The sequence below is a fragment of the Blennius ocellaris genome (genome assembly GCF_963422515.1).
Source record: "Blennius ocellaris genome assembly, chromosome: 11".
NCBI classification, from domain to species: domain Eukaryota; kingdom Metazoa; phylum Chordata; class Actinopteri; order Blenniiformes; family Blenniidae; genus Blennius; species Blennius ocellaris.
In genome coordinates, this window is record NC_137660.1 from 16,169,490 (window position 1) to 16,183,663 (window position 14,174).

General features: G+C 43.2%; 1 protein-coding gene across 1 annotated transcript in view; it reads left to right on the top strand.

The window, feature by feature from the left end:
* Nucleotides 1–14,174, top strand: part of wwox (WW domain containing oxidoreductase) — a 132,495-nt gene that overhangs the window by 11,611 nt on the left and 106,710 nt on the right. Inside the window, exon 5 of the mRNA XM_080505404.1 lies at nucleotides 478–584. Within this exon, the coding sequence (XP_080361530.1) occupies nucleotides 478–584 (107 nt within the window). The remainder of the gene's footprint in view (nucleotides 1–477; nucleotides 585–14,174) is intronic.

Below are 14,174 nucleotides of genomic sequence, written 5' to 3' on the forward strand. Positions count from 1 at the left end.
CTGTATAATTATTAGCGTAATTAACAGGCCGACCGCCCTTCCTCTCGCGCCGTTCCGGCAGCGGTACCTTCTCGAGTGCCGGCGGTCAGATTCCACAAACTTTTATCTTCGACGAGGCGAAGAAGTCTTGAACCACAATAATTCAATCAGTTTCATCACTTCAGAGAGAAATGATTAGCTCCCTCTGCGAGACCACTGGGTTAACTCAATGAAAGAAATTATATAGAAAATTGATGGGGGATTTTAACTTGCACCCACATTCCTCCCCCCCCACCACTGGCCCATTAGATTCAACCACCGAGAATCAAAGTTATCTTAAGAAAAAAAAGAATCTTTGATGCATTGCTTGCCCTCATTCTTTTTTTTCTCCCCTTTTTCCTTATGTTTGACACTTTGTCTGTTTGTCTCCTTGTCTGTCTCCCTTTTCTTCTCGTCTATCTCTCTCCTCGTCTTCTTGTCTTTCTCTCCCTGTCGCAGGCTTTGAGACCGCCAGGTCCTTTGCTCTTCACGGCGCCCACGTTATCCTGGCGTGTCGAAACCTGTCCCGGGCCAGCAAGGCTGTTACCCTCATACAGGAGGAGTGGGTGAGTGACATTCTGAGTCTTTTAAAAAAAAAATTTTTATTCCACTTTACAAGCTTAATCTCTAATCTATGGTATTACTGTTCTTCATCCCAAGTCTAAGACCAACATTAACGTGAACATTAACCACTTTCTTGACATTAGGTTCATTCGTCTAATCTGCTTTATAAATGGCTGGAAAAAAACCCCACTTTTGTTCATGTGGAGTTTCTTAAAGAAAAGTCTTTTCTTTTAAGATTTAAGAGAGAACTGATTTTTCATCTTCCTGCATTCCACTCTGTCGGAATGACTTCATAGCTGCTCAATACATGACATATTTTAATATAGACCTTAAACCTGATTCCTCTTAACAGTTGTGGCTCTCAGCAGTAATTGCTGAACCGCATATGTCAAAGAAAAACAGTGCAAATTATTTCTGGTCCAGACAGTATGATCTGACTGACCTGGAAAATTATTCAAACACACATTTTTCTCCTACTTTTTATTTCCTTTTATATGATTTATTCTCATATACACTGCAGTCTGATGATACTGTATGTCGCAGTATCACCAGATACTGCGACGGTTCAATTAAATGGATGTGTGTTGTCGGGCTATTTGAATGCAAATGTGTAACACACTATGTATGTATTTACATGTTTCTACAATTTTGTTTTTCATTGTTTTAAGAGAAACATTTTCTTTGAAACAAGGTCCAGAAATACATGTTTTTGCTCCCTTAAACTGCCAGCATACTGCACAGGCAGACTTGAGAGACTTCAATGAGTGTCTGTCTGTAAAGTGAGCAGGAAAGAGAGAGAGAGAGAGTTAAACAGTGTGGGGGAGGAAGAAAAAATGAGAGGGCATCTGATAATTACCTGAGATTATTGCTCTAATATCGCTGCGCCGGTGACATGTCCCCAGATTTACGAGTGTGGGAAAATAAACAAGTGAAATGTGGGTGCTGGAGCAGAAAGAATAAGCCATTAGCACTGGGTTGATTACAGGGAGCAGGACTTGAAGAAGGAGAGTGAGTGCTCAGCGCAGATATGAAGAGAGCTGAGCTGAGAAGGAGGAAAAGAGGAGAGAGAGAGAGAGAGAGAGAGAGAGACAAACGCCTTTGAGCGGGAGTAGATCTGCAGTGTTTAAACTCACCAAAGTCTCTAATTGAAGTATGCCCCTGGGGCTGTCAGTGCTGCTCCACAGTGTGAAATCCACTGCTTTGTCTAAATGAGTGAGGAAAAGCTGGGATCCCATTGCAAGATTTGGCCATTAAATTGATTTTCAGGCTTCACACCTGCCACAAGTTCTCCAGGACGTTGAATATTAGTAAATTGACAATTTAAAGCTGTCTGGAAACACCTTTAAGGAATAAACGATTGTGACCTCTGCGGTGGAGATAATTCTTCCCTATTTGTGGTACATTGGCATGTCGCATCTGCAGATTGTCAGCAGCTTCAGCAACTTGAGTTAATAGATTTTTTTTTGGTATAGTTCAAATAGAGCCGCAGAAGTGAATTAGCATTCGCTAAGCTCACTCCATATTTCCTTTTCAAGGAATCCCCCCCCCCCGTTATTGGCTAATGAATAAAAGTCACAATATCAGAATAAATCTTTGCTGCAAATTCTCCCCTCCGGCGACATTATTAATAGATTCTGGAGAAGAATAGAGAGGAGGATTAATCTTTAAGATGATGGATGGACTCTGCTTACCTTCCCATGCTCCTATGTTAAGGTCATTTTGATAAGAGGGTATATTTTGGGGTCCTCTGTACAAAAGGTCATCATATCTACTTCCAGGTCTCTCTCGGAGTTCCGCTCTGGCTGCCAGGAGTGGAACTGCTGTCTCGATTGCACAAAACCTCTGACCTCTAACTACCTGCTTACTATTACTCTGAACTCTCCCTTTCTTCGCCTCCCTCCCTCGCGTCTGCGGCGGTGTGGGCTGCTGCCGCCGTCCTGAGGTTGAGAGTAATGGCCCGCTCACGGCGCGGGGCGGCGCGGTTCAGTGTCGCGCCGTGTACTGGCGGCGGGTGTAATAGTGGGGTCGTCGACGGATAATGGGCAGGTCAGAACAGCCAGGAAGAGCCAGGGTCAGAGGGCTCATCCTTCCCAGCCAATCACGCCGCGTTCTGCCAGGAATGACGACTGTATAAACAGAACAATATAGGTTTCCTGGAAGAGAAGCTTCCAGATCTTATGCTTCCTTTATAACAAGTCTGAACGTTTTTGTCACGACAAGTAGTGCAATTTACATTTGGCAGGGATTGTTGGCAGTCTTGCGCCATGGAAAAGCCCCATGGTTCCCGATAAATGACGTCACTCTTTTCTTTTGCCAAACAGGTTTTCTTTGCTCTTAACTCATTTTGGTGGCGTTCAGTGAAACTACAAATATTTGCAATATAACAACATGAACAAGCGAGCGTGTCGGTCGTGTATAGAAGAGCCTTGCACAGTCAAATGCAATCTGGCACCTCATAGTGGTCGCCAGCCTGCTGACACACTGCTGTAGGATGACATCTTTTTTTTTGTTTTTTTTTGTTGAAATTTTCTACCAGAATTTGCATTTTCCAGTCAGCCGATGTGGTTGTGTCGGTCACTCTGGCATGAACAGCAGGTCCAAAGCCGATCCCACAAGTGTGTAATGGGGTTGAGGTCAGAACTGCTGTTTTTTTTTTTTTTTTTTTTCCCTTCATCTGATTAACCCCATTCTGTAGGGGTGAGTGCTGCCATCTTTAGAATAGATTCCAGACTGTATGTGCAGAAAGAAACTGTAGATAGATCCATCTGCATTGAGAGGATCAAGTCAGACACGTTGTCTGCCTGGACGAAACAAACATCAAATACAAGAGCCAACAACCAACAGCAAAGAAAACCTTTTTTGAAACGGTGCAGGAATTTTCATAGGCTCAACTTACACACTCTACTGTTGTGAACTTATTCCCCAAAAATAGAAATACAAATGCTTTCCAATGATTTAAGATTCATTGATGAGAAGCATTGTTAAAGCAAAGAAATAATCTACAAAATTCTGCAAACTTTCCTTACTTTTTAAAAAAAATTTTTTAAATGTTGTTTATATTAATACTTCACATCATAAGGTTTGTTTGGCACTTTTGGAATAGCAGAACTTCTTTGTGCTTCCACAGACTTTTCTTTTTCTTTTTTCCGTCATCACGAAATTAGCGTCACGCTGTGTTTGTGCTACTTACTGTTTTCATGATGAGCCGTTTGCTCCTTCTCCTCCGCGGTCCTAATCTGAGGAGAACGTGTTGTTTTCTCCGCCTCTATTTGAGCCCGAAACCACTCCGGCAGGCTCGTTAGGGGAGTTTAGAGTGGCGGAGAGGGGAATAAACATTTACCTTATGATTGTGTTTTACAATAAGCCCGATACCGCTTGGCTTTATAGGGTTCAAAGGGGGGCTGCTTTTACAGGCTGCAATGAAGCCACAGTAAAAACCGGGGGAATCTAGCAGCAGATGGGTGTTGGAAATGACGTGGGGAGAGCGTGACATCGGAGGGGGGGGGGGGGGGGGGGATGCAGAAAGTGGAGCACAGTAACACAGACATGCTCTCTCTTTTTTTTTTCTACACAGATAAATGGAATTATCTTTACTACAAGTGTCGTAACTTATTATTCCAAACAGTTTCAGTGCTCCATCTCCCATAGCCCATTATCTGTCCATCTCCTATTCCACTCACAGCACATGCAGGTTAAGTTGCTGGTTAACAACCAAAGTGTTGCTTGTGTGCCAGAGATTTATTTATTTTTTTTCCTGTTTCCCCTTAAAAAAATATGCTTATCTTTGATTCCAATGTCTCCCAATGGATAATGGTAATGGACTCCCCTGAGATGTTGCCCGCTGCTCAGAGGGCCAACCAAGGCCCTTGGCCTATGAGTGGAATACAACACATACACTGCACACGTGCGCCTTGCTCTTATTTTGTAATTTCGTTCCCTTTTTTTTTTTTTTTTTTTTTTAACCAAAATGCTCATTTTCTCCACTTCCCCTTTCTTCAACACATGCTAATGAGATGCTTTGTAAGGGCGTTAATTAGTGAGTTAGCCACTGATTGCTGTGCTTGTTTTTAGTGTGTGTGTGTGTGTGTGCGGCGCAGGGGTATTAATATGGCTGTGTGCCGCTGTGGAGTTCTGTCAGGGTCTGCTCTGGAACCAATTAGGCTAAAGCTCAGTGTCCACTGAGGCTGCTGGGAGGAAGAAGAAAAAAAAAAAGCCTGCTGCTTGCAATGTCAAACAGCAACATTAACACCGGCCGGAGAGGCAAAGCAAGACAGAAAGACAGAGAGCTGATAAACAGCAGTCATTCATACAGGCTGGCAGACAGCTCCTCTGCTAGAATATGAAAAACCAGGCAAAGAATGCACTCGTATCCTTCACAATAATCAATTCTCTTCACCTTTTTTTTTTATCACACTGTTAGATCTGTAGAAATATTCTGCGTCTACAGAATATAACCTCACTCGTGGGCGTTCTTTTTTTGTCGGTTCCTACGCTGTGGGAGAAAGTGGCACAAGAATAAACGAGACACAAAGCTCCTTCCCAAGCCGGCCCTGCTATTTCAGGGGTCGGCGCTGGATTTTTTATTTATTTATTTATTTTTTACAAAGTCGAGACGGAAAACGTCTTGAAAGACGAAGGAGGAAAAGGCAGGTTGACCTTGACGACGCCACGCGAAGTCGCATTCCCCTTACCTTGACACGCGATCTCACCAACTCACACTAGATCATGTCGGTTCATGATTTACAGGAGAATGCAATACACAGTGTGAGGTGGCAAAGTTTTTGTTTGTTTTTTTTTTTTTTCAAGAAAACTACTTCTTTGTATGCTTTCAGACCTTTTTAATGTCACCCCCACTTCCCCACTTTACCTTTAACCTGAATCACACTGGTTTGAAGAGGAAAAGTGGTGCAGGGAATACTTTGTGACTGCGTTGTCCATTTGCCCCGCGCATAACCTCCTGTGTCAGCCTGACAGGCCCCTGTGCCCCCGCCGGCCACTCACGCCAACCCCACACTGCGACCACGCTTCTCTGGTTGAGGCCAACAGGAAGTGACACACGTGAAATGCTGACCTGGTTGGTTGCAGTCCCTCCAGGGCCTCAGGATGCTGCTCTTTTAGTCTGTTCTTTCCCCCCCCTTCCTCCTCCCGTCATACCTTGGACATGCTATTTTTTTTTTTTCTTTCCAAAAAGGCCTCAAAAGACTTGCATCCTCTCCTCTCACCTTCCAAACACTTTTTTTTTTTCTTTTCCCCTGCAAAATGGTTAACGAAATTGATGTGCACTTCTCAGGTGCACATCAAATGCCGTATATCACAGTGAATCATTTTTAAGTCTTTTATATTGCAGAAGTTTACTTTTGTGTTATTCCAATCATCCCCACCCCCCCCTAATGTAGCATCATGTAACATCATACTGCAAACCAAATGGAAAAAAAACTAAGTTTTGGCTCAATCATAAAGCATTGGCCAATGTATTTCTCTCTCTCTTTTTTTTTTGTTTTTTACTGACATAGCACTTTTAAAGGTCATAAAAATCTGTAGGGAATTGTCGTTGGTGACGTCAAAGCTTGTCCTGATGTTGCTCTGGACCCCCTTTTCCTCATTGTCCCCAGAATATAGCAACGCTACACCTGGTGCTGCCTCCTCCTCCTCCTGCTGCTCTCCTCTGTTCAGGTGCATCCAGTAAATCACGCGGGGAAACGCGCTTCTCCCTTATTTCCACTGAAAGGCATTGTGCAAATTGTTCTGTTTCTCCATCATATTAGTTGCATGCATGCGGCTCTCCGGGGAGCCTTCTCATCGCTCTTTATTTACTTATTTCTCCACTGTCGTTCCGTCTGAACTGGGGAATAAAATGTCTCCGCGTCCTTAACTGTTCCCCACGTTGGCTTGGCAATGGGAAAAAAGGTGGGAGAGAATGGATTGGGTGAAGGTGCAATTGCAATATGTAAATTTGATGAGGAAGCCCCCTTTTTCCCCCTCAAATTTAGAAGGCTCCGATCACCCAACAGGCGACCGCACGGAGCTGAGGAGCCGCGGCAGAATTTACTGTAATACGCCACTGAGCATTTCTTTACATTACGCAGGTGACGGTCCCAATGCAGCTCATGGGAATACTAAAGGAGGCTTTGTGTACTATGGACTGTTAGTATAAAAGTGTTAGACTTGAATACCTTGAAGTTTTACAGTAGTAAGCATTTTGTGTGTGTGTGTGTGAGAGAGAGAGAGAGAGAGAGAGAGAGAGACACACCTCACAAGTTCAGTTTGTACGCACACTTACGTGCGAACACACCCGTCCACATGGTGTGTATTTAAATGCTTGATTATGCATTTTGCATAGCTTTGGGACATGCATCACTCTTCCCAGACTGCTAATAAAGTGACCAGGGAGATGGGGAACCTAAATGAATCCTAAAGTGCCTGGCTTGCATTCCTCACTCTCTCTCTCTCTCTCTCTCTCTCTCTCTCTCTCTCTCTCTCTCTCTCTCTCTCTCTCTCTCACTCTCCCTCACTGTTCTGCTTAGTTATTCCAGCCCGTCGTGAAAAGCCGCGCGCCGCTCAGCTCTGTTCCTCCTTATGTCTGTCTGCTCCAGCCAGGTGCTCCGTCTCCTGGAGAGGTGTGGCCTGCTCCTAATTGCCTGGACCACAGTGAACTATGGGCAAATGCTCCGTGTGAAGGAGCACCGCGGAGGAATAATTTTGAATAAATCACATAGTTAGTCGGTTGATATTTTCTGCTAAATAAGCATTTCGGCAGCCGTCTCACAAGGAGGTGTGAGCGTTAGAATGATGGGTCACTTGCCATAGGTCACGTTGGGGAGGATTTAAATGATTTAAATGATGTCACCGCCACTGAAGGGGACAGGCTGAGGAAGGATGTGTAAAGCAGCACCTCTTTGTTGTTTGAACCTGACAGATTCTCATCCTTCTTTCTCTCACTTTCCCCCTCTGAAGAAGGACCCATAGCCCTGGGACGGGGGGACGGGGGGACGGGGAGGGGGGGACTTCTTATGATGAGAGAGGTGAGAGGTTGCCCGGAAACCTTCTCCCTCTTTCTTTCTCCTCTTTTTCTCTCTGCCAGCACAGAATGTTTTTATTGAAGTCGGAGAAGTGCTGACCACAGAGAGACAAGTCCAGCACACACTAATGTTTTAAATGAAGAGATGAGCCAGTTGCAATAAGCTGCAGCCAAATAGACTGGGGCTGAGCTGAAGTCTGCCAAACACAGTGATGTCGAATGCACAAACCATCTGGCAACTGGCTATAACATTTATCCGCTATTACTCCGAGCTCTTTTAGCATCTTTAGCACAGTTTGAAATTAGCACAGGCGCTCGGATCGTCTGATAAAGTTCACAGGAGATGCAATAGGCTAATTAGATGTAATTCTGTGTTTGATGTCTCTGTGCGATTTAAATTGTCTGATACTGTCGCTCGTCATCTTTAATAACCCGCTGAGAGTACATTCAGACATGAGAGGGAAACTTAATGAGTGTGTGTGTGTGTGAATGTACATGCATGTCTTTGGTGCCCTACATGTACATGTCTGATTGAGTTTCTCATACCAGAGCGATGGGAGAAAAAAAACAAAACGGAGAAGAACACTATGAATGTGTTTAGCCTGTTGTCAGGATGTGTTACTCGTGAAGGACAAAGTGCGTCACAACAAGTCGACAGCGGCTACGTCCGACTATTCTGACATTGTAAGTCGCAAACTTCAATGTCAGACTGATGAAGAATAACGGTCGCAAACCTCTTTTGTCATATAGTGCCCCCTGTGAGTCAAAAAAATGTACAAAATGTGAATATGACGAGAACAGGTTCTTCATCTTGAGTTCCTCATCAAAATTCAAATGCGAATTGGCTTGAATTATGTTTTTTTTTTTTTTTCCCTGCAGAACTCTGCCATTTATTTTTGACTTTGTGAAATGTTTTCTGCTGATATGCCTGGGTGTCTGAGGCCGAGTGCCTCGCCCTCTGTTTATAGGATATCCTCTGCAGTCGGGTCTCATGGAATCGAAGCCACTGAACAGCTCCAGGCATCTCAACAATCCCGCCTCGGGCCGAGCTGTCGTTATTGTGAGAAGTCGCGTGCGTATACGTGCGTGGACAGCGCACGCTTGCGTTACGTATCGGTGTGTGTTTGTATGTGCTTTGACACAGAGTTAACACTGGTTTACAGCTTAATCAGTCTGTGTAACTGAATGCATATTTATCAGAGGGAAAATTCATGCTCAAAGAATCAGGCCTCAGCCCATACATCATTATCAAACACACACTCCTACACACGCGCACACCCTCCAGCACACGCAGACACACACACACACACACACACACACACACACACACACACACACACACACACACACACACACACACACACACACACACACACACACACACACACACACACACACACACACACACACACACACACACACACACACACACACACACACACACACACACACGCAGATCCACATTTCATTAGAGAGGCAGATTCAAGGCAGCAGTAGATTAAAAACAACGTGTGTTTTTACAGGTCCATAAATCAAGAGCGGGACGAGGGGGATTCATTTAGAGAACACCGGAGTTGTGGTGAAGTTGCCCTCACGTGACTAATGCTTAACTGCGATACTTTGATACACTGCCTTTTTATTAGTTTCCCTCTCTCTTGCCCCACATCAATAATTATCCCTCAGTTCAGATTTGACTTGTGGTGCAGGTTGGACGTTATCTTCGTGTTTTTTTTGTCGAATATTTTGATGAATAAAACGGCCAACACGATTCGAACCGGTGATTAAGCCCGGACGCAAACGATCGCGCTCTCGGTACAGAATTAACCGGGTAATGTATTATAATCTCGCACAACATCATTACACGGAATTTATATTGTGTCCACATAATGAATAAACCAATGTTTTACTTAATTTCACACAACACCTGCTGTGTGGATGGAAAATTGCCGGTCATAGCCTCTATCCAGCGAGACGGCTCGCCTGTGAGAACGGTGGGTGAAAGAGCACGATCTGTTATTACCATTTGGCCTATTTATCTAAAAACCCCGATATAAACGTTTTAATGGTGTGTGGAGCGCATGCCTATAAACGGCTTTGTTGATCAAGGATGCTCGGGAGTGAATGCAGTGGTCAGTTATTGTCAGAGCTTCTTCAACCCTCCGCTGTTTGTTCACGTGTCTGCAGAGTTTCTTCAGTTTCAGCCTGAGACCATCACTGACAAACCACAGAGCAGAGTGTAATTTCCCCGGCACTAAAACCCCCAACAAGTGGCACCAGGGGAGAGAGAAGCATATTACAAGTTCAAGCGGCTATGCTCTCGGGTGCCACGGAGAGCTACAAGCTTTCTTGACCTGTGACCAACTGCAGCCCCTGTGTATGTGTGTGTATGTGCGTGTAGGTGTGTGCATGTTTGCGTGTGTTTGTATATGCTGAGGGAGGCTCAGAGGTGTCGGAGCCACCTTGCCATTTCTTTCATGGCGTATGACGTTTATTAGGATGTGGACCTGTTTGGGGCGCCGCAGGGCAATATTATTTCACGTGTTCAAACTGTGAAATGTGTGAGTGTGTGTGTATTAACTGTACAACTTTTAGATAACCAGCCCTATATCGAAGCAGGTTGTAAGGTGAACAGGTTTGGTGAGTATATCAAATAACTTTGTAATAAAATCTGCTGTAAACCAGTGAACACCGTTTGACCTCTGACCTCTAATTCCCGTTAGAGTCACGGCGCCATATGTAGACCAGAGCGACGCTTCTGTTTTATTCAGGTTGGCACTGTGGTGAAGTCTTATGTTTTTGACTTGGGAATATGTTTTTGCAAGTTGCTGCGATTAAGTATTATTCTATATTCACTGTTAACTAAATATCACTTACTGAACATTTCTTCATAAAATGTTAAACCACTGTATTTGGTATTCTCAGGTTGAAGCAATAAGGCAATAGTATCAATGCTTCTTGATATTCCAAATTTTATATGGGATATTTTAAGCTGGTTTGATGGCTGATGTGGTTTTTTTGGGGGGTTCACACAAGCAAATTAAAAATTGAGTCCCAAAAATGTGATTTGACTCTTATTTATTATTTGAATTATTTGGCATTTGTCATTGTTGTTAAGTGGGTATTTGCTCCTAAAGTGCCTATGACACCATATCACATGTTAATTTAATAAATTTTCCCTATAAAAAACCAGTATATTCCTTTGTTGGATGCATGCTTGAATGGCTACATATTTATTTTTGTTGATTTTCGGAAAAAAAAAGATTTCAGAGGTGGAATACTGCGTTGTCATTATCGTTGCGGTGGATTTTTTTTGGTTCAGGTCGTATTGCTGTTACTAGCTTTTTAGTTATATGCCAGGGCGTTGTGTGTCAGGCTTTCCTCGACCACTCGAGCAGACGGATTAAACCTTTTCAAATTCCCGAAATTCTCCCTCCCTGTACGTCTCTTCCACTTTCTTCTCCAACTGCTGAAATCTACGGACGATTTTCTTTTTCCAATGGCACAAAAATCAATATGTCAACATTCAAGCAGGTGTATTACAAAGGCAAATACACCTTTTGACTGTTATTTTTTTTAAGGACAAATTATTAAATTAACATGCAATATGGTGTCACTAAGCGCACTGGAGATGTTGGAGCACTCGGCTTCGACTTGATAAAATGACAGGTGATTGAGATCCTCAATATTCATTCATTCATGGATGAAATGCAGCGTAGCGGCAATCTGGACTTCCTGACAACTCCTTATTTTATTCAGAGAATTTGCCACCACCACTTTGAAATGTGAAATTTGCCCTTTGTTGACCTTTACCAGAAATCAATGACATATCAAAAAAAAAAATTTAATAAAAAGGTTTATCTTGGAGCAATTAGTTTGCCAACATTATCTTTGGCAAGTACTCCTCAATATTTGGAAAAAAAAACAAAAACAAAAAGACCAAGACGCTTGATTTTTCGGGTGAGTGTACAGTTTGACTGCAGTCTATTTAGTAAAACGCTTTATTACATCTATTTTGGCTCCACAGCCTTCCGAGCTTTTTCTCTTGTCATTTCCAACAGTGTTTTTTTTTTTGTAAACCACAGAGAGCTCCAGGACTGAATAATTTGACAGGCTTTTGTCATTCCTACAGGTCCATCTGTGGCAGTGAACCGAGTTAATTGGTGCCTCTCATCTCTCCTCTGAAGGGCACCGCTGCCTATTAATACAGTGTCTTGATAAATTAGCCTAAATAAAACCCTACACACATCAATGAGTGATCAACCTATGTCTATGTGAATGTGTGCATGTGCACTTGGCTATTTCCTTTACCCGGCCTGCCTCATTAATTTTTGGTAACCAAATCTTCATTAGGGTTGAATGAATGAGCGAGAAGAACCATCACGGGCAAGGCGGAGGACTGGACTGATGGTGCCGTGGAGGAAAAGCCGGGGGAGGTGAAAGGCAGGAGCAGAAGAGGGGTTGAAGGAGAAGAGGTGAACTGATGTGGGGAGTTGGTAGGAGGGGGGGGTGCTCATCTATTACATTGCACAGCGGCCCAGGGGTCGGCTTCAGTAAGACTGATTCAGAGCTATTGGGTTTGGACTCCATCTCCCATAAATCCCGGCGTGTGACGCTGATGGATGTGGGCCATAAAGCCTCCTGCTCTGACATGTGGAGAGCAACATGGAGAACCATGGGAAAATATGAGTGCTCCAGGTTAATGTCAACGAGGCCTGGGAGTGAAGAGGGGATGATGGAGGGAAAGAAAGACGGGGACGGCTTGAGATCAGCGGCGGGGAGAGGGGATTGAAGAGATTGAGCCGGCCGAGGGCAGAATGTGAAGAAGTGTGAGCATTTGTGGAAACGGTGGGGGAGAGCCGGCCGTGACATTTGTCGTAACTCTTCTGTCCTCGTGTCCTCGGATACTAGTTTATGTTTGGAGTATAGTAATTAACGCTATCCATTATGTAAGGGATAAATACATCACTATCTCCCTCTATTTTTTTTTTAACCCACTGTCCTGCGAAAATGATCTCATAATATTTAGCAGCTTTTTTTTTTTGAGGCGATGTTTGCGTTTATATTGTTACTCTGTGACTTTAAGCTGTTTGATGCACGACCAAGATGAATGTGGCTAATTAAAGAAGCCATGTGATTATAATAGGCTCAACTACGTGAACTGCCGACCTGGCTAGACAGGAAATGGAGACATGTACACTTCCTCATTAACGGAGCCCCTTTTGGGCTATAAAGCAGCAGCCCAACACACACAAGGAAAATGCCCTGATTAGGGGGGTGGCGGGGCAGTGCTGCCCTAATGAAGGCTCCCCTCACAGTCATTTATGATATTGGTATGGGTGGTATGGTGACTGGGCCTATGGGATGAACTGACGGAGATATGGACACGAGAAAGCAGATGCAGAGTGTTTGTATGGATGGGAGAGTTGAGAATGCCAGGGGAGCTCACATCCACAACTCATTTGGAGGAGTCAGTTTTACTAGGTTGCAGCTAATGGAGATGAGCTTGTGTTAAGAGCCGGGGGAGAAGCTAATTTTACATAAAACCAAAAGAGGTGTGTGTTTGTGTGTGTGTGTGTGTGTGTGTGTGTGTGTGTGTGTGTGTGTGTGTGTGTGTGTGTGTGTGTGGCGCCTTTCCATTATTTGCCATCTTTTTCCCCTCAAAAGCTTTATTTACCTTACGGAAACATAATACACAACGTCAATTGTCATTCTGTCTTTTATAATTCAGAGTTTAATGAATCTATATAAACACATTTGTTTTGATAGATCTTGAAAAGTCTTTAGTTTAATTTAAATTATTTTAGGGTAATCTGTATTTTCTTTTTTTTTTAAACAGTTGTTTGGACAGCAAAGTGTAATTCCTACTCTCTTAACAAATACATGAAAATTACAAAACTTTTGCAAGGTTTATTTGCCTTCTTTCTAAAGATTTGATGGGTTTTACAGCAATTCCAGGGAGAGCTGAAGAGTGGTAATAAACACAATGTTTTACCCGCACAGCTTTGTGTAGAAATAGCTATTATGTGGGTAGGATAATGGGATTTATATTGTGTTTATGAGGGTTTATTTTTTGAACAGTGGGATTGTGCGTGCCTTACTCTCATTATGGTAGTTTGTAAATAGCATGACATTCTGACTTTGTCATTGTGGTAAATCTGGTGGTGGAGTTTCCTCTGTAAACTTCTCGTGAATACTTTGGCAGTCGCTGAATGACTGGCACTTTTGACTTCGATATAGGAAAGATTTAGGACTGGGTAAAACAAAGACACACAAACATAGCCTTACCAATAGGTTGGATAAATCGTACTATGTACAAGTCTATTTTCACAAGACGTTGGGGCCTCGTGTGACATGTCAATGATTTTTAGTCCTCATAAACCTAAATACATTTTGCACACTTTGGTTAATATAAGATGGTTTAGAGTCATTTTGAATTTCAAAATGTATCATAAGCTTTTAGACAAGGGCTGAAATAAAACTAAGTGAGGCTGATATCAAGCAGCCCAAAGAGTCAGTAAGATGATTGACTATAATAATAAAAGAGCATTTTAGAATGGGAGAGTCCTTCAGAAGT